Source organism: Oryctolagus cuniculus, chromosome 2, assembly GCF_964237555.1.
Source record: "Oryctolagus cuniculus chromosome 2, mOryCun1.1, whole genome shotgun sequence".
Classification (NCBI taxonomy): domain Eukaryota; kingdom Metazoa; phylum Chordata; class Mammalia; order Lagomorpha; family Leporidae; genus Oryctolagus; species Oryctolagus cuniculus.
Window position 1 is genome coordinate 191,725,111 of NC_091433.1, and position 26,264 is coordinate 191,751,374.

At 63.5% G+C, this 26,264-nt stretch overlaps 1 protein-coding gene across 8 annotated transcripts in view; it reads right to left on the minus strand.

Annotated features, from left to right (window-relative positions):
• Positions 1–26,264, minus strand: part of ATP6V1C2 (ATPase H+ transporting V1 subunit C2) — a 46,435-nt gene that overhangs the window by 2,176 nt on the left and 17,995 nt on the right. For 3 of the 8 annotated variants that reach the window (XM_051827826.2, XM_051827827.2, XM_051827825.2), the window contains exons 4-14: positions 20,699–20,784; positions 20,421–20,450; positions 14,778–14,872; positions 10,127–10,218; positions 7,663–7,761; positions 7,105–7,173; positions 5,872–5,964; positions 5,103–5,196; positions 3,126–3,263; positions 2,374–2,471; positions 68–200 (exon numbers count right to left, since the gene is read on the minus strand). In XM_051827826.2, the coding sequence (XP_051683786.2) occupies positions 68–200; positions 2,374–2,471; positions 3,126–3,263; positions 5,103–5,196; positions 5,872–5,964; positions 7,105–7,173; positions 7,663–7,761; positions 10,127–10,218; positions 14,778–14,872; positions 20,421–20,450; positions 20,699–20,784 (1,027 nt within the window). Of the gene's footprint in view, positions 1–63; positions 201–2,373; positions 2,472–3,125; positions 3,264–5,102; positions 5,197–5,871; positions 5,965–7,104; positions 7,174–7,662; positions 7,762–10,126; positions 10,219–14,777; positions 14,873–20,420; positions 20,451–20,698; positions 20,785–26,264 lie in introns of all 8 variants that reach the window. The other 5 variants (XM_051827830.2, XM_051827829.2, XM_051827831.2 and 2 more) reach the window with 5 other exon arrangements.

Here is a 26,264-nt window from a genome sequence, read left to right on the forward strand (position 1 = left end):
CGCCGCGGGACGACTCTCCCCGCCCCTCCCGCTGGGCCACACGGCCACCTTGGGACCCGGTACCTACGTCCAGCAGGCTGGCGGCGGCGACCTGGTCCAGGTGTCGGAAGACGGAGTTGAGGACCTCCCGCAGGCGCTTGGTGGCCGACTTCTTGTGTGGCTGCAGGAGGACGGCCTGGAAGTTCACGGGCAGCCCGTACCTTTCCAGACAGACGGGGCGTCAGCTGCGGCTGGGCCGGCCCTCCCGCCCCCCGCAGGCGTCTGCCTCAGCAGAGTCAGGGCTGTGGGCGCACAGTGACAGTGCGCCACGTCAGCCCCCGCCCGCCTGCCGCAGAGCAGTGCTGGGGTCTGCCATCAGGGCCGTGCTAACGCGCTCCCCAGCCGTGTGCTAGGGCGGAAGTGACGCCCTGACCGGCCGCTGCACTGGCCTCACTGGCTCGCCACTTTTCTCATTTCCGGTCCCCAGAGCTCTGGTGTCAGCCAGGGGAGGGTGAGCGGTGAGATGGAGGCACCTCCTCCTCTCGCCTGCCCCCACCCCGGCCCGCTGGGCAGGAGCACGTCCCCACAGCTGCACCCCAGGAGCACTGCGGCAAGGGCCGTGGGTTTGCTAAGGGGCGGGCATTGCGGCCGCAACACAGCGGCTGGGCCCACCCCGGGCCGCGTGGACACAGCCTGCCCTGCCTCGGCGTCCCTCAGGCTGAGCTCCCCGGGCAGATGCCGCGTGGGTCCCTGGTGCTGACGGCGGATGTCACTCTCCCACGCATCAGGGCCCCGCACCCTGGACCCCTTCCAGGCGCCCGTCCTCACGCGTCCTCTGGCTCACTCGGAACGCGGCTTGTGCAGTGGCTAGTGTGCTCTCCAGGGCCTGCCCCCTGCCATCGCTCCTGGACTCCACCAGGGAGCCTTCCTTGCTTGCCCAGGTCCTCAGGGAAGTCGCCGGCTGCCCTCCAGCATCTCCCAGTGGCCTGCCGATGGCCGAAGCCACAGGCCACCTAACCCTCAGCCTCGCGCCTCCTGCCTCTCACCTCCTGGTACCGGGCCCCTCGGCCGCCACTCGCCCTACATGCTCGGCACCTTTCCCCTAAGAGGGCCTGGCGTCACCCCCGCCTGCCGCTCGGGACTCCCCAACACCTGCTCCCCAGACCTGCCACGGAGCCCTCGCGGCGCAGCCGAGGCTCTGCCTGCTTCACGTGGCTTCTCCGACAAACATCTCACATCCTCTCTGCCCGCTCGGCTGGGCGAGAGCTGGGGCTGGAGAGCATCAGCTAAAGCCACCACAGAGACTCGGGGAGCTGCACACAGGCCGACCCGAGAGCACAACGCAAAGCCAAAGACACGGGAGCCGCACAGCCAGCGTCAAGCACCCCGCCCTCTATCGGGCTCCACGCCATTCACCACGGCGGCCCACGGGCATGAGCAACCTTTGCTCTCTGCGGTATTCCTGACTGGCACTTCACTGTGGACGCGTAGGACAGCCAAGCCGAGGAAGAAAGGGGAGAGGCGACCGAGGAGACTTGTGGGAAATGCATTTACCCCAACTAGGCACGGGGGCCGCCTGCCCACCGCCCTGAGCAGGCGGGCATCCCGTGAGGCTCGGACAGACTGCAGAGGGCCTCCGACTCCTGGGGCCCGTCCACGCCGGAGGTGGCTGCAGTGCCCTTGACCCTCCCGGCCTCCGGGAGCCAGGTGCGGGCGTGGACTGGCCAGCCAGGAGCCGGGCTCAGGTCTGTGTTTGAACAAGCCACACCGACAGCCCTCAGGATGGGGAAGAGGCTACGGCAGCGGTCGGGCAAGCAGGGCCGGGGGCCAGAGGGTGAGAACGGGAGGCGCAGGCTGACCCTGAGGGCGGGCACAGGTGCTGGGCAGCAGAGGCAGCTCACCGCAGGCAAGCGGCAGGCCCCGGGTGGGAGATGGTGGGGTGCACACTGCAGGGGACCCCGGTGCCTGCAGGCAGCAGCGGCCAGCATGATGCTGCCACCCAGATGGGGCGGACTCGGGACACGGGACATGCTCAGAACAGGGCGGGAAGCACAGGGTGCAGATGTGTCCTGACTCGACTTCCACAAGCACTTAGTGAACACCTCCACAGCCCCCAGGGCCCAGGCAGGAAGTCCGTGTTTCCTGCTGGGGTTCAAATCATGGGAGATCCTCGCCGTGTGCTCCGCTCTCCTTGGAACAGCGCGGCAGAACAAGCGGGCTTGCCAGCGGTGTCATTTGGCTTTTCTTTCTTGGGCTGCCCTGGGCCTGGGAGGTGAGGGTGGACGGGGCTGTGTCCCAGGAGGCACTGGGGTCCTGAGGGCCAGGCAGCGCACAGATGAGACCTCCCCAGGGCAGCAGAGGCAGGAGGGAGGGCGGGGCGTCGCCGGCACGCACCTGAGCACAGACTCCACGAACACCCGCAGGGCCTTGATGTGGATCCAGGCGATAAAGGCCTCACTGAAGTTCACCTTGAGCCAGCGCAGCAGGGGCCCCTGCAGAGACAGGCCGGCCGGTCACGGGGCCTGCTGCGGCCGGGGACAGAGGGCTGGGGTGTCAGAGCGGGCCCTGAGCTGAGCAGACAGGCCCAGGAGTCGGCAGAAGCAGCATCGCTTGGACGGGCCCCACCGTGTCGGCCTGCAGCACCAGGCGCGCTCAGCGGGCAGCCAACGGCCCAGGCACTCAGGCCCCCCGGGCACGGGGCTGTCGGCAGGAAGCTAACGGCTTCACCTGACCGCACAGCCAAGGAGCCCACCTGCCCCAGGGTCCTGGCATCACCCATCAGCCGCCGCTGCCATGAGGCCGGCGGGCCAGCCCCTGCAGCCTCCAACTCCCACAAGTCAGGTGGGGCCGGGGCGGCCCAGGGGGGCACAGCCCAGCTGCCCGACCGCCACCGCCAGCCAGAGCCCTGCCCGTCACCAGCTCCAGCCACCTGCAGCCGGGGCGGAGGCGCCCTGGCCCACAAGCACCCCTTGCCCTGGGGGAGGGAGCTGCAGTGCGGCCCCCAGATTAGTAGGAAGGCATGATTCGGGGCTCCTCGGATTTGCCACCTCCAAAGCCGCGTCAGATCACAGAAAGGCAAGTTCTCAGAAGCAGCCTGCGCTGGCAGACGCGAGCCAGGGCCCCCGGGCGCCCAGGGGGGTGCTTACCTCGCCCTCGCCCTCACTCTCTCTCTCTCTGTCGCTCTGCCCCGCAGCGGGCCTATCGGGGTTCCCTAGCGGGGTTACCTTAACCTTGTGGTCCGGGAAGGTGGTGGATCCCTTTTTAAGAGCAACACAGGAAGTTTGCTAAAGGCACAGAAATGATTTATTAATCTTCTGGCAAACACTCATCACAGACAAACAAACATTTGACAGCAAGCTTGAGGGTTCTGGCCCACCCTGGGGGCCCAAGTGGACTGGGTGAGGGGTGTGGCAGGTGCCCAGAGAAAAAATCTCTGGGCTCCAGATTCCAGGGACAGAGCCACACCCCCTCTTCTCCCTGCCTGGCCTCGGTCAGGACCCCTGTCACCGGCAGACAGGGGTGACACCAGAGGGGTCACTGAAACAGGCCTGCATGTGGGCTGCCTCGTTCTGGGCTCAGGGCCATGAAGACGTGGCCAGGGCCATGGTGAGGACATGGCCAGGGCCACGGGGAGGACATCACAGCCCTTAGCACTGTCTGTAGACACAGCAGAGTCCCTGCCAAGGCTTGCAGTGCACTGACCGCCATGGGCTTCTGGCCCCTTTGGTCAACAGGTGTGTGCGTCCAGCCAGGAAGCCGGGGAGGGGGCACTGACGTCCCAGCTGGCGGCTGCGCCCCACCCCCCAGGGCAGGAGGCAGGCTCCTGTGTGGCTCCCTGACCACAGGGGGCCTGGCGGGCCTGCATTGGTGCAGAGGTGGGTGCCGAGGGCCCGGCTTTGCCACCTGTCCTTCCAGCTGGACACCTGTGTGAGCTGCCACCATCCGGCCCCCTCTAGACGCCGTGGCAAGGCCTCAGGGTCAGGCTAAGCCAGCAGGGAAAGGCTTGGCTGCAGAGAAGGGGGGGTCCAGGGAGCCACCCTCTGGACTCCGGCTCTCATGGATGGCGGTCACTCCCTCCCCAGTGTGCCGGGTCTGTGGGTGTGGTCTTTGAGGACTGGAGCGCTGGGTGTCCCCACCCAGACGTGTCCCTGTGTCCTTGTGAGGGTGCAAAACCCCCAAGTGAACGTTTACGTCATCCGCTACTTCCTTTCTAAGGGGAGAGGGGCGGGTCCACGGGGCGGGGGTGCTCAGGCCTGTGCTCACTGCTGGGGAGGGGGCTCTGGTTCACAGCCCCTGCCGAGGGTCATCGACTCAAGCCAGGACGGATGTGCACGGCGGTCGGCCATTGTCATACGTGGGAGGCGGCCCTGGCGCACACTTGAACCTGGGGCCGCGCCCTCCCCCACGCACACACAGCTCAGTGTTTGCACACGCACTGCCCTGTCCTGGGAAGGACCTGCCCCGCGTCCTGCTCCTTCCCCCTCTGCTGCAGGACGCTCCCTGGCTGGCCCAGGGGGACCTGGGCCTGGGGACATCGCAGCTGCACGGGCGCCTTGCCCGGGGCTAAGCTGAGCCAGTGCTGCAGCCGGAGGCTGGGTTCTGCAATGCGCCCATTTTTACAGAGCGGGGCAGCAGCGCTCCCTGAACCTCATCTCTCCCCTCCGGGTGCCAAGCTGCCCTCCCACGTGACCCACGCTGAGTGGCTGTGGTTGGAAGTCCCCCAGATAAGCACCTGCTCCTTGCCAAGAACCCAGAGAGGAGAAGCCAGTGCTGGTGACCCCCTGGAAACCGCACGGCCAGGGACAGCGGGGTGACTGTTGATGGCACGTTCCAGCCACGGCACAGCCCACTCCTGGGCCCAAGTGCTCCTGCTGGAGCCCACCGGCTTCGCCAGGCCCCCGGCTCCCTAGCGAATCTGACACAGGAGAGTGGAGCCTCCCTCCCCAGAGAGCTGCAGGCAAAGCACCGAACCCAGGTCCCAGGTCCTGTGTGGTCTCGGCTGACCTGCGCCCATCTCTCCCCGCCCGAGAGGGCCCGCTCCTCCCAGCGCGAGCCCTGGGGGACCGGGACCCCGAGAGACCGGCCCCCTGGGTGGTCATGGGCTGGGCCCTGGCCGTACTCACATACTGTTGCTTCTTATCAGACAGCAACCTGCTCATCTCCTCCCGCTCCCTTTTGATTTCTGTTTCATCATAGTAAAATTCTCTGACAGTGAACCTTCCAACGACAAAGCCAGGGTCACTGAGCAGCTCTGAGCAGAGCAGAAACCCCGCCCACCCAGGGGAGGCAGACCAGAGACCCCACTCCCACCCCCACCCAGGAGAGACAGACCAGAGACCCCCACCCCCACCCAGGAGAGACAGAGACCCCCACCCCCACCCAGGAGGGACAGACCAGAGACCCCCACCCCCGCCCAGGAGGGACAGACCAGAAACCCCGCCCACCCAGGGGAGGCAGACCAGAGACCCCACTCCCACCCCCACCCAGGAGAGACAGACCAGAGACCCCCACCCCCACCCAGGAGAGACAGACCAGAGACCCCCACCCCCACCCAGGAGGGACAGACCAGAGACCCCCACCCCCACCCAGGAGGGACAGACCAGAGACCCCCACCCCCGCCCAGGAGAGACAGACCAGAGACCCCACCCCCACTCAGGAGGGACACACCAGAGACCCCACCCCCACCCAGGAGAGACAGACCAGAGACCCACCCCCACCCAGGAGAGACAGACCAGAGACCCCACCCCCACTCAGGAGAGACAGACCAGAGACCCCACCCCCACTCAGGAGAGACAGACCAGAGACCCCATCCCCACCCAGGAGGGACAGACCAGAGACCCCCACCCCCACCCAGGAAGGACCCAGAGCCTGCCCCCAAGGCCTCCCCCTCACTTGTTCTCTTTGGCTTTGACTTTGAAGTCGTCAATCACTTTCCGAAACAGAGTCACAGTGAAGAGGCCGCCCTCGCCGTCCTCGGCGATCAGCCTGTGGGGAGGGGCATTTGTCCACAGCAGACCCACACCCCCGGCCCAGGCCGACACCACGGCAGGGCCATCTCCTGTGTCACCTGCAGCCAACGAGGACTGGGAAGCACTCCCTGGCTTCCCTGCCTCCCGGCCGCCTCGTCCACACCCACTCCAGGCTGGGGCAGGCACGCAGAGGCCTGGGCTGTCTCCTGCCCGTTACATGCCGGTGGGGGGCGGGGGGAGTCAGCGGCCGAGCCCAGCTTGGCGAGCCTGGGACGCCCATGCCCGGCAGGCCGGCTCCAGCATCTCCCCTGTTATCTGCACACCCGGCTCCTCCTCCTCTGAGCTGCTGGCTCGTTCCCCCACCCACCCACCCACCCTGTCCTGTCCCCTGCACCCCAGGTTTAGCTCCTGATGACTGAGCGAGTGGCCCGGGAGAGTCCGCCCGGGCAGCAGGCACCCCAGGGCAGAGGCCTCCAGCATGGACTGGGGTGGGCAGGCCTGCGGGGGGCAGATGGGAGGGGGGGCGAGCAGGTTCTCCGGGCGGGGCTGCCTGCCTGGGGCTCCTTCTAAAATCTCTTAAAATCACAACCAACTTAGACATACGAAATAGTGTGAAGGATGATAAACACCTCGGTATCAGCCACTCCACTTAGGCTACCATGCAGTTCTCTCCCATGCCACCACACCCCACTCCTGGCGTGCAGGTCAGCATGATCGTGGCCCCGGGGTTCTGCCGTGCACTCGTGGGCAAGCATCCCCAAGGCACAGAGATCGGTCCCATCCCGTTCCCGGAACTGCCCCTCGCTGGACCTCCCAGCTATGTCCATTCCCCAGAGGACACAGCCAGGTCCTGTTCCCCTCCTTCCCCCCCTTCTTGGTGCCTGGCTATCCCCCAGGCAGGCACTGGAGCCGGGCACACACTGGGGACAGTCAGTGCCAGGCTAAGAATGCAGAGGGCACAGCAGAGGCCCCTGCGCCGGGTGCCAGCCGGGGGGGAGGAGGGGCAGTGGAGGTTGAAAGAGCAAGGCACCTGGCCCGGGCTGTGACAAAGGAATTCCGGGCCGAGAGACTCCAAGGGCACAGGTGCAGGGGAGCCCCCCGTCTCCCCCCACCCCGCGCACCACCCTGCTCATCAGCAGACCTGGGCCCCACTTACTTGGTCGACCGAGGGACCACCATGTCCGAGAGGGACTCGTAGGTTTTCTGCCATTGTGAGTAGCTTGGCCTGCAAGAACACAGCCCTGTGCGGTGGTCCGGGCAGCAAGGGCCCGGGGCGCTGCTCACCCCTCCTACCCGAGGAGCTGACGGTGAGCAGGGAGAGCGCTCCCGACATCCCCGAGGCCCTGCAGCAGGACAAGCTCTGCCCAGGACGGCCGCAGGGCACGCACGGGAAGCATGAGGGAGGGGCTGAGTGCAGCTGAATTTGCTGCCCTGTGTGAGCCCTGACGAGCTCCCCGGGCAGGAGACCTCCCAGGCCGGCAAAGGGCGGCCTGCGATGCCCCAGGCCCACAGCAGGTGCGCAAAACATGGCTGCTTCTGCCACCACCACCCCGGACCTGTTACTGCCCTCACAGCTGCCAGCCAGGGGGCCCTGTGCAGAAGCGCCTACTTCCCAGAGGTTAGGCCAGTGGGGGCTCCTCTTCCTCACTGCCCCAGACACAGAGAGCAAGGCTGTGGCCAGGCCCGTGTCCCCCGCCCTTCCTGGCCCACGTACTTGGGGACGATGACCAGTAGCGTGATGAGATACTCAGAATCCAGCACAAAGTCCTCCTTGCACACGATGTCGCTCAGTGTCCGAGTGAACAGGTTCCCCCTGGAAGGGACCGGGAACCAAGCCTGTGGTCAGCCCAGGGGGACACAGCACCGCGCCCACACCCACAAGGCCCAGGCACGGGGGCAGGAGGGTGTGTAGGCTGGAGCCTGGGAGAGGCGGGGACTCCCCCATACAACGGTCCTCCCTGGCCCAGCCCCGCTGCTGCCCCCCTCCCCTCCTGGGAGAGAGCTTGGCAGGGCCTCTGGCGCTCTCACCAGTCACCAGAGGGGCTGCAGAACCCAACACCTGCGTGCCCTGCCGTGCCCCGGTGCCAGCCACCAGCTGCCAGCAGCGGGCAGGCGGCTCCAGCTCCTCGGGTGTCAGCTCACGGCCTCAGCGGAGATGGCCCCAATAGAGCCCCGTGTCGCTTTACAAGCCTGCGGGTCCCGCAGCCAGGGGACACCCGCCCGAAACAGCTCTGCACAGGCTCGGCAGGCCTGGCCCGAATCAAGGTCATGGCCTCGTTGGCATGGGGCATGGGGCATGGTGTGCAGCCCTTCAGCTGCCACTCACAGACACCTACAGGGAGCGTGTGTGCCCGTCGCTGCCGGCGCTGCACACAGTATTCGCACCCAGCAGCACACGGAGCCTCCCCGGGCAATGGTCCCCATGCGCTCACCCAAGACCACAGGAACAGTGCAATCCCAGCCCCCAGAGACTGTACTCCTCTCCCATCCCCTGCCTGCACCGCCACTGGGCGGCCATGCACAAAACCCACAGAGGCTGCCGCGGGCACGGGCCACCCTGTGATGTGTGCATTTCCTCCATGCCCCCAGCGCGAGGCCCCTGCCCGTGAATGGGCCATGAGCGATCGTTAAGCTCTACACGTGCACACACTGTAACTGACTTCTCCTTTCTACCCATGGGGCTCGGCACACAGCCCCACCCCCACCCCGTCCCGAGCAAAGAGGGGGATGAGGCGCCCGCCCCTCCTTGTATGCGCCCCTCACTCACTCACTCACTGCGTGCTCAAGAAATCAACTAAAGTGAGCGCAGACCACGGACAGACGAACAGAGCGATGAATGACCGGCAAGGAGAGGCCGGGCCAGGTGCCAGCTCTGGTGTCGGCCACTTCTAAGGACCACGATTTGGTGGTGCGGCCTCCATGCCTGACTGCCTATGCCGAGACTGCCATGTAGGACCCTCTGCCTTCCTCCCAGGCTGTACGGCTCACGCCACGCAGCTCTGATGAGAAGGCAGGTGGCCCGCTGCGAGGGTGCCTGTGAAACACATCTTTGCCCCCTGGATTTTAACTCTACACACATGGACTACAGGGTGGGTGTCCCTCGTCCAAAAGGCCTGGGACCAGAACGGAAGAAAGCGCGTCTCGGATAATTTTGAATGTGGGAATCTGTGTGCGTGCGTCACGGGAGATCTCGGGGGTGGGACCCGAGTCTGTGAACTCCATTAGGTCCCACGCACGCCGTACACACAGGACACAGCACCATCAGCGCACCTGCGAGCTGCCCGCAGCCCAGCACACGGGGTCGAGGTGGAATTTTCCAGTTGCCGCGTCGTGCGCATGCTCAGACTGTTTCAGGTTTTGGAGCACGTCACGTTTCAGATCTCGGACTAGGGATATTCCATCAGGACTTGCACACAAGGCGGCTGGCCCCCCAGCTCTAAGAGGGACGCACAGCAGGGCACCTGCCAGGTGACGCCCTGCACCCACAGCGTGGGCAGTCCGAGGGCGCGCAGCCGGCTCTGAGCTCCCCGGGCTGCCCCTCTGGAGAGAACCTTCAGGAACCAACCTCAACAACCAGACCCGAAGGTAGGGGGCGCTCAAGAGCTCCTCCACGCCAACCCCACCCTGCCCGGGCCCTCCAGCCTCTGCAGCAGGAGCTCACGCGGCTGCTGCTCACATACCTCCTCCAACAGGGCGCTCACTACCTGCCTCATCACAGAGCACGCTTGCTCCCGATACCCCCGCCCCTTGCTGACAGGGCTGTCTGCCCGAGCACCCGGCTCCCCCTCCACGCGGCGGCTCTCAGCCAGCTGGGGAAGGTGCCCGGGTCCCTGAGGCTGCTGTGACCCGGCGGCAGAGCCCACCGTGCCCCCTGCTCCGCACCAAGGGCTAGGTCCTGACGTCGCCGCCGTCGGCAGCCTCTCCATAGAGCATCCACCACGAGGAAGACCCGGGGCAGCGCCTCGGGCGTTCTGGATGGGTGGGGGAGGGGGCTCTGGGACCAGCAGCACCGCGTTCTCCACCAGGCACACACAGGGTGGTGTGACCGCCCGTCTGCCCGCCCCACGCGGCTCTGTCTCGCTGTCACGCTCACGTGTGGGCACGCACTCCCGGGCCGCCCAGGGAGGGGAAAGACGAGCAAGGCCAGCTGGGGAGGCAGCGGGGACGCGGATACGCACATGGACTTCTTCTCCAGGTTCTCCAGCGTGGTCTTCAGCGCGCTGTAAGTGGCCGTCCGGGACTTCAAGTCCGCCTCGATCTGCGCCAGTTGCTGCGTGGGAAAGCAGACGCCCCTGGCCACCGTGAGCATGGCGGCTGCTATGGAGTTTCGCCGAGCGGCGCTGCTGCTCACGAGGCCCCGGCTGTCGGCCTGCAAGGGCACATGGCCCCACCCTCCCCCAGACGGTACAGCCCCCAGGCCCACAGTCAGCCCGCACGCGGGGAGGGCCAGTGTCGCCACTTTTGGGTGAGCTTGGCTAGGCTCGCATGCCGAGTTCCGCCTCCCCCTGACCCTATGTGATCAGGGCATCCCGCGCCCTCCACACCTCGCCCCCTGGGCTCTGCCGGGGCTCTCCACACCTCGCCCCCTGGGCTCTGCCGGGGCTGGGGCGGCTCAGCTGACCCCAGTGCATGCTTCGCCCGCGTCCCCAGGCTCGGTCCTTGCAGCTGGAGGCAGGCACCACGTGGATGCGGCAGGGGCCCCTGCTGGCTCTGGAGGCCCAGGGTGCAGGGAACACCTTCCAGACGCCCCTCCCGCGGGCTGGCAGGGGCAGTGAGAAACCACTCGAGTCCAGGCTGCAAGCAGGGCTCCGCGCTCACTGGCGGGCCAGCCTCTGGTCCCTGCCTGCCCAGCTGAGGGTCACAGCCAGGGTGAGCACCAGTGACAGAACACCGTCCAACAGGCCCAGCTGGGGGAAGCCCTCAAGACAGCAGCAGGTGTCAAGAGTGACAGCCGCGAGTGCCCGGAAGCCAGTGCCACTGAGAGCCCCGCCCCCAGCCCCAGCTGTTGGGGCTCCAGCTTCGACAGCAGACCCCTTCCCTAAGGCACTGGTCCCAAAGCGCAGCATCCTGGCAGGGGACGCTGTGCAGGCCAGAGGCCAGCGTGGGAGAGGCCTATCCACCCCCACGGGCTCTGCAAGGCCCTCCTCAGCCTGGAGGCAGCTCCGCCACAGACGTCACGATGCACAGCAACAGAGGCTGCTGCTGCAGGAAGCTCTGCAATCACTGGGTGAAAACAGGCCAGCGGGCAGGAGCCAGGGCGCAGGAGCCCAGCAGTCAGGAGCCCAGGGCTCAGGAGCCCAGCAGTCAGGGGCCCCGAGTGCAGGAGCCCAGGGCACAGGAGCCCAGCGGTCAGGAACCCAGCAGTCAGGAGCCCAGGGCGCAGGAGCCCAGCGTGCAGGAGCCCAGCGGTCAGGAACCCAGGGCACAGGAGGCCAGCGTGCAGGAGCCCAGGGCACAGGAGCCCAGCACTCAGGAGCCCAGGGCACAGGAGGCCAGCACTCAGGAGCCCCACGTGCAGGAGCCAGCGTGCAGGAGGGCAGCAGTCAGGAGCCCAGGGCGCAGGAGCCCAGCGTGCAGGAGGCCAGCGTGCAGGAGCCCCGCGTGCAGGAGCCCAGCGTGTAGGAGTCCAGCACTCAGGAGCCCAGCGTGCAGGAGCCCAGGGCACAGGAGCCCAGCAGTCAGGAGCCCCGCGTGCAGAGCCCGCGTGCAGGAGGCCAGCGTGCAGGAGCCCAGCAGTCAGGAGCCCAGGGTGCAGGAGGCCCATGTGCAGGCCAGCATGCAGGAGCCCAGCAGTCAGGAGCCCCGCGTGCAGAGCCCGCGTGCAGGAGGCCAGCGTGCAGGAGCCCAGCAGTCAGGAGCCCAGGGTGCAGGAGGCCCATGTGCAGGCCAGCATGCAGGAGCCCAGCAGTCAGGAGCCCCGCGTGCAGGAGCCCCGTGTGCAGGAGGCCAGCGTGCAGAGCCCGCGTGCAGGCCGGCGTATTCCATGGCAGGGTCCACTCTGCCCCGGCAGACACGGACGCCTTTGGAGGGCACCGGGCGAGCAGAGGTGCAGGGCTGGGCTCAGGAGGCCGTTGGCGTTTTCACCTGCACACATGCAGGCTCTGATTGCTTTGGTAAATAAGACCTGTTATTGCCAACGCGCCACTGTGGATGATGAGGGTCACGGGGAGGCAGAGAGACCGCATGGATCTCACGTGCCCTTCATGATGCTTGTCCCACGGGTGACTTCTTACTGCACACCCAGACCACACCAAAACACAGCTACGCTACAGCCACACTGCACATCACAACCAGCCATGCACACTGCACCCTACAGCCACACTCATATCACAACCACACACACTGCACCCTACAGCCACATACACATTACAACCAGATTACACACTACCCTACAGCCACACTCACATCACAACCAGCCATGCACAATGTGCCCTACAGCCACACTCCCATCACAGCTACAACTTACATTGTACTCCACAGCTCTATTATACCACATCCCAACTAGTCTGTAACACACTGACTCTACTATATTCGACTACATCAAACTATGCTGTCTCACCCACTCCAGCTAAGCTACAACTACGCGCTATGTATACTAGCACTATACAGTGCACTGCACACCCATTCTGCACCACATCCCACTCTACAGCTGTGCGTACAACTACACACTGCACTCAGCTGCACTGTATCAGTGTAGGATACCACCCCACAACTAAGCCACAGAGTAATCCTCAGAGACAGACAGACAGAGACACAGGGACAGAGAGAGACAGAGACAGAGAGACAGGGACAGAGAGACAAAGAGACAGAGAGACAGAGACAGAAAGACAGAGATAGACATAGAAAGAGACAGACAGAAACAGACTGATACAGAGATCTCTCTTGGAAACAGGACCCAAGTCTAAGCATGAAACTCAGCTATGTTTCACAACTCACACACATGAAGGTGACTTACACACTTTTAGTGCACCTGCGCTCTGAATGCAACCTATCACATGAGGTCAGGGGTGGAGTTGTCCACTCACCAGGTCAGGTTCACTCCCAAATATTCTAATTTATTTGATTTTGGGTATTCAGATTAGAAATTGTGTGCCTGCACTGCACTAAGCAACTGTACTGTACAACCACGCAAGGTTACACTGCACACACGGCCAGGCCACACACACACACTTACCACACACCGTGTACCTGCACTGCACAGCTACACAATTCCACTGTACAACCACACAAGGTTACACCACACGCACGGCCAGGCCACACACACACACTGACTATACTGCACCACACAATGTCAGAGTAGTCTCAGAAACAGTGAACGTGGGTACAGTGTGCAGATCTTTTTAAAGTAAGACCTTCATTTTCTTTTATAAAAAGTAAAACAAAAAAAAGTCACTGGCTCCCCTCACTCCCCTGGCTCACCAGAGCAGTGAAAAGCTGCCCGGGTGCCGGAGCCAGGCAGGCAGTGACGCGGGGCCCTGGGACCACAGGGGCTGGAACCTGACGCCAGCCCCAGTTCTGCCCGGCTGGGTGACCTGATGCGAGCTCTCTGACCTCTCTGGGCTCCGTGCCAGAGAATGGCGTGAGATCACGCAGGGATTAGGGGCAGATTTAGTCATCTTTTGCAGAAAACAAAGCTGAAGCCGGGTTGTCACGCACGTGCGCCTGGCGCACCAATGCCCCGGAGCCTCTGCCCCGCTGCGTCCGAGAGCTGGCTCCGCACTGCACCAGGGAAGCAGGGCCTTGCACACAGCACAGCTCGGGGCTCTGGTCCCCACGTCCCACCTTCCTGGGCCAGAAAACCCCGGGGCACGTCACCAAGCCCTCAGCACTTCCTCACCTGAAGTCGGGGGAGGTGAGTGGAGGGAGGCTGCCCCGCATGGCTCTGGCTCCAGGCACGCCTGGAGCGCGATCAGAACCCGCGCCTGCCTCCCTTGCCTGCTGTCCTGCCAGTCACCCTGGGCACGCCACAGACAGCAGCAAAGCCTGATCTCCTTACTCCCCAAGGCGACCATGCACTCTGCGAGGGGGGCAGGATGTCCTCCATGGGGCCTGGCCTCCCTGGGACTCAGAGCACGCCGGGCCACCCACAGAGAATCCTGTACTTCCGGATCCAGGGTGGATGGGCACAGCGCCCTGCCAGGAACCACACCTGGCACAGGTGCCTTCTGCAGTCACTGCCCGGTTGTTCCAGGAGGGGCCAGCCCCTTGGGCGGCACCCAGATTCCCCGGACTTCCGGCCCCTCTCTCATCCCGAGACTGGAATGGGACCCAGAGCTTCTCCCGACCCGCCAGCCACACTCAGGAGAGAACACAGCACCTTCGTGCTGGCCCTCTGAGACGCTCTCCCCACCACAGACCGGCAGCAGATGCCCAATCACAGCTCAGTGTGCCGCGGCAGTGGGGCCAGGCCATCGGGAGGACGGGGAAGTCCCCAGGGACCCGGGCCATGGATCAGCAGACAGCAGCCTGGGGAGCTGGCTCACAAACTCCACTGAAGCGAGCGCTTTTGCTGATAAAGTCACCCAGGGGCGGGGCGTCAGGTTCCCGAGGGCAGAGCAGCGCGGGGCCGAGCGCCTGTGGGCGCCAACACTGGGGGCTCAGCCCCCCGACCCCCACAGTGGGGAGTGTCCTGGAGACCAGCCTTCTGGGTGGTAGGCACGAGAGGGGTGGGGAGGCTGGGCGACCCCCTTCCTGTCCAGGGCTGCCCAGAAACCCACAGCCCTGACCTCGCCTGGGCCACAGAGGGAGGCCCCAGCACAGAAACCCGGAGGCCCCAGCACAGCCAGCTCTGCTTCTGCGGCACCAGGGGCCACCCTCCATCCCTCTCACCTTTGCCAATGTGTCCACCACGCCCGCCAGTGGCTGCTTTGCAGGGTACTTGGCCATGTCCCACTCGAAGTGAGTCACGAAAGACGTCAGGTCAACTGGAAGAACAGAGACACGGTACAGCCCATGAGTGCAGCTCTCCACGTCTCCCTAGACCAAACCGCGAAGCCCTGGGCCCCGCGTCACCGCCCACCCCAAGGAAGCCATCAGTTAATGCCGGTGTTCAGACCTGGGGCTCCGGAATGGCACACACACCCCAGGGCGGCAGAACTCATGCCCCTCTGCAAACCACAGCAGCAGACAGAGCCAGGGGCCCTGGAGCAGGTGCACCTCGGTGCCCCAGGTGCTCCCCCCGGGGGGCTGCCACCCTAGGCTCTGCTGTGTGGACAACTGTTGCCTTTGTGCCAGCCGCTTGGTCACACTGCCCGGTCTCATGGTACCCCAAAGGCAGGCTGGAGATCCAGCAGCCAGCCTCGAAAACCACACAGCCCAGGGCCCGTCACGGAGGCCACCGCCTGCAGGAGGAGCGTCCCCTTGACTCCTGAGGCCCAGCACCAGGCAGTTCCAACGTGCACTGCGAAGCCCCCGCACGCATCGTGAACAGCAAAATGCTGCTGCTGCGACGGCGTGTGCCAGCGGGCGTGGACGCGCACTTTCCAGTGTGTGTCCTCCTGCTACCCAAGAGCTCCCGGGGCCCAGCCCCGCTTGGCTTCTGAGATCAGACAAGATGGAGCGCGGGCTGGCTGCTGCTACAGCGCCAACTCAGCCCGAGTCCTCACGTCTACAGAGAGCACAACGCACTGCTTCCCTTTTGCCCATTTCTCTCACCAAAAACAAAGCCCCTGCCGTCCTCGGGGTGCTTGGGGCTCTGTGTGGGGGAGAAGCGAGCGGAGTTGAGGTCAGACACACACGACACTGGACGGACCTCGGGCAGGCGAGGAACCAGCGCAGCCCCTCGCCTGAGCCACGGGGAGCTGTCTCGCCGAGGGACTGAGCTCAGATTCGCCCCACCACTTTCAGAGCGCGTCCCCGAGCCGGCTGCCTTCCTCGTTCCCTTCAACGTGCCTGCTCCAAGGCCAAGAGGCGACGTGGCAGGTGTTGAGGGCTACAGGAGTCCCCAGAAGCCCCCCAGCCCTGCAGGGACCACCATCCCGTCCCGGGTGGGTTTCTGGCCCCAGCTGTGTGCCAGCCATGCTTCCCAGCCCGTCGCCGGGCACACGGCAGGGGACGGTCACCGTTCCTGACAGGCAGTCACCCTCACCATGTGTCCACCCTGCTGGACAGAGGACACCCTCCCCCACCCAGCTTCAAGCTCTCACAGTCTACTGGAAGACAGCTGGGCAAGCGCCAGCCTCCAGCAAGCCGGAGAGCTGGCGACAGACAGGGCGTGTGGGGAACCAGGGAGGGCGCAGGGTGGTACCATGGCAGCCCCCAGAGACTGAAGGCGAGGGAGCTACCCAAGGGGCCTGCGATGCAGGCAAGGAGCACTGGCAGTGCCATGGGCCCCAGGAGTCACCGGGGGAAGCTGGTGGAACGGGCGGGTAGACGGAGGCTGGGCAGCAGGGCAAGCACGGGCCGTGAGGGTCGCACCTGCAAGTTATCCTACACGAGTGCCAATGCAGGACCCCAGCCCCTCAGCCCCGTTACGTGCCAAGAGCAGGACACAGATGGTGCTGACGGGGTCACCATCCAAGCCCCCAGGGCCAGCCAGGCAGCGAGGGGCCGGCCAGTGGCACTGGTGCTCACAGAAGCCGAGGAGGCTGTGGGAGGGGGATGTGGAGCCGATGGGGTGCTGAAGCAGCCCTGGGGAACGTGGAGGGAGGACCCACCGAGCAGCCTGGTGACACCCAGCTCCCCAGGCTGAGTGTCTGGGGGGGGAGGGGCAGAGGTGAGAAGAGGTGAGCTCAGCGTGCGGCAGGCCAGGGTCTGGCGTGTGGGCAGAGGGGAACTGAACAGGACTTGGAGGGGACCGACCTGGGACAGAACCATCCACCCGAATGGCCTCGCGAAAACGGACGGTGGTGGCACCCGGCAGTCTCGGAGGGCACATGGCCACTTCCCGAGGCCGGGACACGCGAGTCACCCGGGTCAACTTCCTGCTCGGCTCCGCTCAGAGCCCTCATCACTGCCACTCTGCGGATGGGACGCCCTGGCACACGGCCATTACGTAATCGCCACCACAGAGCGCGACACGCACAAAGAGCCCTCACCCTGCCCGTCCGCCTGGCAGAAGGGCACGGCAGGGCTGCAAGGGGACACGGTCGCTGCCCTCAGCCGTCCCTGCTCCAGAAACTTCCCAGATTTCCCAGGCTGGGAGAGGACTGGGTTTGTACATTTACGTCACAGGCTCTGGGATTAGGGCTGAGTCAGCGCCTGTGGACTGGATACCCCTAGGGCACTGGGGGCGGAGTCCTGGTGCTGCAGGACTCATGCCCTCATAAACAGGGGCCCCAGAGCTCAGCCACACTCTGTGTCCACACGCACACGCCCAGGGAAGGCCGCTTGAGGACACGGCGTGGGCTGGGGACCTGGTCCTGAGCCTCCGGCCTCCGGAGCTGTGCTGTTCAGCCCTCACAGTGCACGGCGTCCAGGGACAGCGACGAGCAGGCGGAGGCAGACTTGGGTCAGCCTTGCAGTTGCTACCCAGCTGGGGACGTGACATCGTGGACGGACTCGGGCCCAGGGAGATGGCCAGAGGACAATGGGGGCTGCGGTCAGAGGCTGGACAGGAAGGCCATGAGGGGCCCTCCTGCGGCAGACCCACGTGCTGAACCCCACCGTGGGCAGGCGCAGGCCAAGGCCCAGTCCACCTGCCAGGGAGCCGGCTCTGGGCAGCCTTGAGGGCAGGTGTGGGCCTCCTCCATGAAGCCCCCACCCCAGCCAAGTCATGCTGGGCTCCTCGCTGCCACCCCCACCCCTCAACACCCAGGGCGCAGGGAGCCCGGCTCCTCTGGGAGGTCCCTGAGCTCTGTGACACTGGGACTCTGCCCGGCCACTGCTGAGCCTCTTGAGGGCACCACTGGGTGTCCCACAGCCCGCCACGGTGCCCTGCGAGGAGACGTGCCCAGAAAACGCGCAGGACCTTGACAGAAATCCCGGTGACCAGGTGACCAGGGCGACTGGCACCATGAGGCTGCAAAATCCGACCACGTCCTCGCCTCGTGCACTCCACCGTCCCAGCTCCTCATGGCGTTGCCCTCCCCTCCAGGAGCCCTGCCGGTGCCACTGGACTCAGCCGGCCTGCTGTGTGGCACATGAGCCCGGGCCCTACCCTGTGAGCTCCTGGAGGGCCCGGCTGCACCTGTGTCACATCAGCTCCCAGGGCCCAGCACGCGCTCCGTCCGACCCATGCGCCAGAGGACATTAGACAAGGCAGGAGGCTCCTGAAACCCTGAGGTTTGTGACTGTGGTCCCCCCTCCCTTCCTCTTCTCCTCACCTCTGCTCCTACGTCCCTGACCCCAGCACCAGTGCCAGACACCGAGCCTTGGCCCGGGGCACACACGCAAGGGCCCTGCACCTGCGCACACTGGTGCCGTGGGGCGGAACACTGTGCACAGACACCTCGGCTTCCCCCAGGCTCCCTGTACCTCCCAGCCTTGCAGCTCTCTCTCCTCTGCCCAGAAAGGACAGACCCGGCCTCCTGCGCCCAGGCTGGAGTCGGGAAGGCAGGGCCAGAGCAGATGGCCTGGGAGAGCGAACCATGACTCAGACCAAAACCAAACACGCCGGGCACAGCCCGCACCTGTTGAGCAACCACAGGCTCAGGTGAGAACCCAAACAGGGCCAGGCGGCAGAGCGCAGGGCCGAGACCCGCCGCCCTGCCAGCCCCAGAGGCCACGGCGACGTCCGGCTCAGCAATCCACCACCACTGCCCTGCTCCACGCTCAGCGGGAGGCAAAGGACGCAAAAGGAAGGAGCCCAAGGAAACCCGAGAGCCGACACGGTGACCGCCGCTCCGTCCACGCACAGGTGGGCGAGGGAAGCGGACAGGAGACTCGCCAAGGTCGGGGTGCACGCTGCTCCATGACGACAGCACCCCAAACCGCCCCGCAAGACCCCACCTGCAGGGGGCACCGAGGCCCCCTGGGTGACCCTGTCAATCACTAGGTCATGGGCGGTGTCCTCCAGGTCACACGGGGCAGCTCTGGAGAGGCCTCTGGCCTGCAGGACTTCTCAGAGCCTTGCCCAAGCCACCGTGCACTGGGCTGGCACAGGTGCCGCCGCCGCCGCCCCCGGCCTTTGCTCGGGGCTGGTTCACAGAGCGCCCTCTGGAAACTCCCGCCTTGGAAGTCGCTGGCACCCACCGTGCAGGAGGTTCCCTCCCCTGAGAACAGAGGCGGCCGTCTCTCGGGGTTGGAGCCACGTGCCTGGGGATAGCTACCACGCAACAGCCACGTCCAGCTCTAAGGGGCATGCATTTAGAGCAGAAGTGTGAGTACGGCGGCCACTCTGAAGATTTATTTACTTATTTGAGAGGCAGAGTTACAGAGAAAGAGGGAGAGTCAGAGAGGAAAATCTTCGACTTACTGGTTCACTCTCCAAATAGTCACACGGCCAGTGCTGGGTCAGGAGCTTCACCTGGGTCTCCCACAGGGGTGCAGGTGCCCGAGCCCTTGGGCCATCTTCTGCTGCCCTCCCAGGCGCATCAGCAGGGAGCTGGATTGGAAGTGGAGCAGCCGGGACTTGAACCAGCACCCTGTGGCCACTCTTAATGTAAATTTCCATGCCCCAAATACCAGGCTTTTTTTTTGTAGAGAAGTGGCCCTGGGTTCAAGTTCTGGCTCTACCCCTGACGTGCACCTGGGAGGCAGTAGTGATGGCTCAGGCACTGGGTCCCTGCTGACCATGTGGGAGGCCTGGGTTGAGTTCTAGGCTCTCGGCTCCCACCTGACCTTGTCCTGCTTGGGTGTTTGCAGAGTATCTCTTCCTGTTTTTTTCTGCCTTTCAAATAAAATGCAAATAAGCAGATTTCTTAAAAAGACTATTTGTTTTGAAAAGGGAGGAAGGATGGGGGGGGGCATGAATGTGCTCACCAGCAGCTCAGCCCAGGGCCCTACAAGTCACCTGCTGGGAGACAGGATCAGCTGGGCCGTTGGACAAAGCTTCTATTAGGAGGAGCAGTGAGCGCCAGTGTGACAAAGAGCTCACGTTCGGGAAGGCACTGGGAACTTCCCATCTGTAAAGACTTCTCTTTGCCCTAGGGTCACCCCTGTTTAATGCATCCATTGGAGCAGCCTGGAAAAAACCCCGAAGCAAACGGCCCCCTTCTCCCAGCCCCACCTGGACTGGCCACAGTGAAGGTACAGCACACAGGACAGCCTCAGAGCAGGCAGCAGGGAGCCTGGGGACAGTCGTCCGGGCGAGGACGCAGAAGCTCCCTGGGGAACCCCGCAGAGCCAGGGTGCTCATGATTGCAGGGCTGCCTGGGGGAGGCAGGGCGACCCAGAAAGACGGGCAAGGGAACAGCACCCTGGCCGTCTGTGCCGTACGGGTGCGTGATCAAGCTACGAGGTTGTTACTTGAGAAATTGCCGCAGCCCCGAGACCCGACCGGCACCCAGCCTCCCGGGGACATGCAGGGTCACACCAAGCACGCACAGCAAGTGGGTCACACTGAGCGACACACGGCAAGCGGGCCCAACCTACTCTTTAGACATTTCATTTTCTCCTTCAGACCTGCAACACAAGAAGGCAGGGTTATCAGACGCAGGAAGCCAAGCTGAGACACGGGGGGCGTGAGCGGCAAAGCTGGCCAGATCGAGGCACCGGAGCCATGCAGGCGTAACCGACCCAAGACTCGGCAGCGCCACTGAGCTCTGGGCACTCAGCCCACTCAGCAGATCAGGGCGGGCTCCGCCAGGGCTGCAGCCGGGTGAGCGCCAAGTGGCTGGGCCTGGTGTCCCCCAGCGGCCGTCAGCACCTACCTCCATTGGCCAGGAGGTTCTCTTGGACTTTCCCCTTCGAGTCCTCCAGGACTTCCACCACGCTCTGAGCCATTCTCTTTATGAGGCTTGGGAGAGAAGAGAAGGAGCCGGTCAGAGTGGGAAGTGGGCAGGGACGCCACCGTGGGGGGCTACTTGGCAGCGGGGTGTGAAGAGGCCGCACACACGAGGAACCAGTAGTTCCACTTCTGGGAAACCGGCCCGAGGAAGGAGGGCAAACAGAAAAAAGCGCTCTGAATAAGGAGCTGCCCTCGGCGGCACAGCTGCTGCGAGTCGCAGCGGGGGAACCATGGGAAAAGGGGGCCACGGCGGGACACGGGGGCAGCCGTGGAGGACGGGCGACAGAGGGCCCGATGCCAGGGACGAGCTTGCACCAGGACACGCAGTGGAGGACACCAGGACGCGTGGAAGCCGTCTGCCTACCCCACACCTTCTCACGGTGTTTCCAATCAGAAAAAGGAAACTTTCGGTCCCCAGGAAACATACGGGAGGCCTCAGAAAGTGCGGGGAAAGCCCGGCACAGGGCTTGGAGGCACCACGGCTCAACTTGGCATGACGTCACCGATCACCAATTGCTTGGTTTGGGCCAGGTTGCTTCGACTTCTCCGAGCCTCGGTTCTCCTGTCTAGAAAGGCCGGGTAGCACGCAGCGGGCGGGATTCCTGCCGATGCGCACAGCCGGCCAGGCCCCACTCATGTAAGAGCAAGAGAGCCTGCTCCAGGGCAGGGAGCTCGTCCATCAGAACCCCAACCGGCAAGCAGGGGAACCGGGAGCGAGGTCTGCGGAGTCGGAGGAGCCACAGCTTCGCCTCGGCCCCCTCGCCGCATCTCACAGCTCCCAGGAGGCTGCTCGGGTGTGCAGAGACTGGACGCAGGGCCCACGGTCACGGTCACCTAGTGTTGCAGGCACTGACCAACTGGCCACTGAGAGCACGGAGCCCAGGGGCCCTGGCTCTGACAGAGAAACTGAAGCAGAGAAGCCCCTCATAAAAGCAAGGAAGAGGGGCCGGCGTCAGGGCGTAGCTGGTTAAGCCGCCGCCTGCAATGTCCGCATCCCATCTGGGTGCCAGTTCGAGTCCCAGCTGCTCCACTTCCCATCCAGCTCCCGGCTAATGCACCTGGGAAAGCAGCGGGGGACGGCCCAAGTGCTTGGGCCCCTGCACCCACACTGGAGACCCAGAAGAAGCTCCTGGCTTCACCCTGGCCCAGCCCCAGCCATGGTGGCCATTTAGGGAGTGAACCAGCAGTTAGAAGAGATCTCCCTCCCCCTCTCTCCCTCTGCATTTCAAATAAATCTTAAAAAAATAGGAAGAGAAGGAGGGTAGTGACAAGCTCTCCTGATGGCAAAGTAATACAAGTTCACGGTCAGAGTCTGGAAAAACAAGTATATCATAGTTAACAAATGGACAACCACCCCTCCCCTCTCAGGGGAGCACACTGAGGGTCTCAGCACATTTCCAGAGACTTAGCACTTGCATGGGTCCCTTGAGGCGAGGTTGTTTTGTTTTTTCCTGCACCTATGAAGTTTCAAACATCCTTATACCGTTGTCCATTTAAATCTCACAAAAATCCCCAAGCGATTTCGCTTCATTTTATAGATGGGCAAGCTAAGGCCCAGAGAAGCCATCTGTGCACGCCCCCCAGATTCAGCCCGCACGTGGACTGCAGACGCCAGGTCTTGGGCACCAGGCCAGGCTGCGGTCTGGACCCTGTGGCCTGGCCTGCGTTTCCACGCCCACCGACGGGCAGCACTTCCTAGAAGGGCAGTTAACGGGCTCTCCTGAATCTCCGTGGCCTGGGCTTAGCTCATGCAGCGGCTGTGGACTTGACCTGATGCGTGTCAAGGACGGGGTCCCTGGGGGTTGGAGAGACACGCCAACATGTGCGCGTGCAGGACGCTTGGGGCACCGGCTGCAGGTTCTCTGCCCTCTGCCTCCCGGGGAGCTCCCAGAGATCAGAGAGGGCGAGAGAGTCCGGTGCCAGTAACCCCACTCCTCCCCCCAGCCTGAGGTCCCGCGCTGTCCCTCGTGGCTCTCCCACGTTCCTGCCACCTTGTGTGTCTGCACACGTGGACGGGTCCTTGTCAGACTGCCCTCCCATGCGTGCAGCCTGTTACTCGTGGAGCCCTGACTCCACGGCTGCACTGTGTTACTTCAGACTCCACACACGGGCGCCTCCGACGTGGCACCTGCGGCTTGGATGCTCCGGGCAAAGCAGAGCCCTCGAGCTCCCGGAGCTGCTGCCCGATGCTGTCAGCCATTCCTGTTAGGATCAGGGTGACACGGGCGAGCTGCCGGCTCCCGCTGCCCCCCCCCCCAAACACTGCCCAGGAATCATTTGCTTCTGGTGAAGGCGGTCGGAGCTCTGGCCTCAACCAGTGTCCGACTCACAGCGGCTGCTTAGCAGTGTTTGTTGAATGAATAAACGAACCTTGCTGCCCTGGAGCTCCTACAATTAGACACATGCTTGTTTCTTTCCCACCAGACCTAAAGCAGAGCTCACGCGTCGTTTTGTCAGTGATTCTTTGCTGCTCCCCACCATCCTTTATTTTTAAGAGACAGAGTTACAGAGACAGAGGGAAAGGTCTTCCATCCACTGGTTCACTCTCCCAGTGGCTGCAATGGCCAGGGATGGGCCAGGGTGAAGCCAGGAGCTCCGTCCAGGTCTCCCATGAGGGTCCAGGGGCCCAAGCACTTGGGCCGTCCTCTGCTGCTTTCCCAGGAGTGTCAGCAGGGAGCTGGGTCAGAAGTGGAGCAGCCAGGACTCGAACCAGCGTTCATGTGGGATGCTGGTCTTGCAGGCTGCAGGTTAACCCTCTGCACTACAAACTCTGGCCCCTGGGAAGTATTAGCTATACCAAGAGTGGCCCCTTGGCGTGTGTACCACCCCTGGAACGTGCCAGAACATCACGGTCTTAGGAAGCTCAACTCCGAGAAAAATCATTTGTTTCACCTCCCAAAAACAGCATGGCCGCGGCTGGAGCGGTACCTAAGGCTGCCAGGCATCGTGGTGGTGCTGAGGTGGAACAATGTCCGCACAGAAAGGAACCGGAGACGCAACGCGCTGTTTTGGTTTTTCTTTTTTAGCTGAATGTATTTGAAAGTCAGAGTTAGAGGGGGAAGAGACAGAGGCAGAGGGATCCTCCATCCACTGGTTCACTTCCCCAGCGGCCAGAACAGCTAGGGCGGAGCCAGGCCAAAGCCAGGAGCTTCCTCCGGGTCTCCCAGGTGGGTGCAGGGGCGCACAGACTCGGGCCATCGAACACTGTTTTCCCCGGACCATGGGCGCGAGCTGGGTCGCAGCAGAGCGGCGCCCACGTGCGGCAGCTTCAGCTGCTCTGCCACAGGCCAGCCCCTCCACGCGCCGCGTGGGCCCCTTTCCAGGCGAGGACAGAGCGTCCTCCTTCCTTTCCTGCCCAGCGTTCCGTGGCACGGCCGCCGGGGCTGGGCCCTACTGGCGGCTGCTGGGCTGTGTCCACCTTACCGGGAGGCCCCGCACGCTCAGCGCACACGCACTCCCATCAACGCGGCGCGGGACGCCCGCTCTCCGGCACGAAGGCGCGTTACGCATTTTAATCCCCGCCAAGCTGATAGCGGAACACATCTCCCTGCGGCTCTGACCGCGTATCTTTGATCACCGGAGAAGCTGGACATCTCGTCTCGTGTTTTGGCCCCACAAAAGACCCTCTTCCTCCCTGTGGGGAGCAGGGCCCGTCCTTGGCTGATTTTTCTTAGCTGGCTTGTTCATCTTTTTTTACAACTCGATTTTAGTCATTGGCGTGAGCTCTGAGGGGGTTCGGAGACTCCGTTCCCGAGACGACACGGTGGGCAGACAGAGTGCACAAGGTCCCCTACACGGCTAATGGGACCCGGGTCTCAGGTCTGCAAGGCTCCGCGCTGGCCTTCAGGAACATTCTGGCGTTTTCCATAAAGCACTCTCCAGAAACGTCTCCACTGGACAAGATGTGCAAGTCACAGTTTTAATTTAAAAAGGGACGACAAACAATACGGGAGGACCTTGACCGTGCTGTCGGTTACACGGATGGACAGCCTGTCCACTTAAGACGGGCACATTTCACCAAGTATAAGTTTCAACTTGCTAAACCTTTTTTTTTTTTTTTTTAATTTATTTGGCAGGTAGAGTTACAGTGAGAGAGACAGACAGAAAGGTCTTCCATTCGATGGTTCACCCCCCAAATGGCCACTACGGCAGGAGCTGCACCGATCCAAAGCCAGGAGCCTCCTCCTGGTCTCCCATGTGGGTGCAGGGCCCAAGCACCTGGGCCACCCTCCACTGCCCTCCCAGGCCACAGCAGAGAGCTGGACTGGAAGAGGAGCAACCGGGACAGAACCCAGGGCCCATATGGGATGCCGGCGCCACAGGCGGAGGATTAGCCAAGTGAGCCACAGCACCGGCCTCATAAACATTTTTTTTTTAACGCCAGGAGGAAAAACAAATATTTTAGAATAGACACGAGTTAGAGCAAGTGGCCAAAGTTAAAATCTCCTGTAAGGAGAAAGGGCGATACATACCCCCTTACATACATAGCCTCCGACAAGACCGATTCCCCCTGTGGGGTGGGCGGTGGCTTTGCCAAGAGGGCCTACCCTGGGTCCAATCAGGAGGAAGCATCGGCAAGGTCCACAAAGGCAGAATTCGCGACGTAACTGGCCCTGCCCTTCAGAAACCAGAGCGTCACGGAAGTGCACGTCCGAGCGTGCGCTCCGCAAGGAGCGAGATCAAGGCAGGGCGACGCACTTCCAGGCCCACCAGCACGGAGAAAACCCGAGGGTGCCTTGCTGGAGAGCAATGCCGCGAGACGGTGGGGACGGCCACGCGGGCTCTGCGGACGGCGCGGCGGCGCCGCGTTCCTGGGCCGGTGGGACTGCGCCCTCGCGCCTCAGGAGACGCACGTCTGCCGTCTGCAGCTCCGGGGCGCAGGGGGACGGACAGACAGATGGCAGAAGGCAGGCGTGCAAAGCACACGGGAATTCTCTTCCCGAGTCTTGCAACTTTCGTGGGACTTGGAATCAGATCAAAATTAAGAGTTTAACAAGTATTGACCCCGTGGAGGCGGTAATTCCACTTTCAAAAATTGTTTCGGTGCCCACCTAAAGAAGATTCCAGAAAGACAAGACGCGGAGCTGTGAGCGCTGGTTACTGTCTTCACACACAGAAATGGGGACTCCAGCTCCTACGTGCTTATGCGTGATGTGCGAGTTTGTCAGGACATAGTACTTTCACAAGTAGAAAATAAAACAAAAAAAAATAAACACAGCAATATTATCCAAGAATCAAAAGGTGAGAGCAATCCGGGCACCCACTGACGGGTGACTGACACAGGGCTACAGGGCAGCCCACCACCCCACACCGCGGCACCACCGGGCCTCGCAGGGACGGAGACGCCAGCTCGCTGTGTTCCGACAAACCCTGCAGATGTCACGCTAAGTCACTCGGCACAGAAGGGCAAAGCCTGTATGATTCCACTCACAGGAGGCCCCTCGTCAGAGGCTCAGAGTGCACAGGTGGCTGGGGCACGAGGCAGTGAG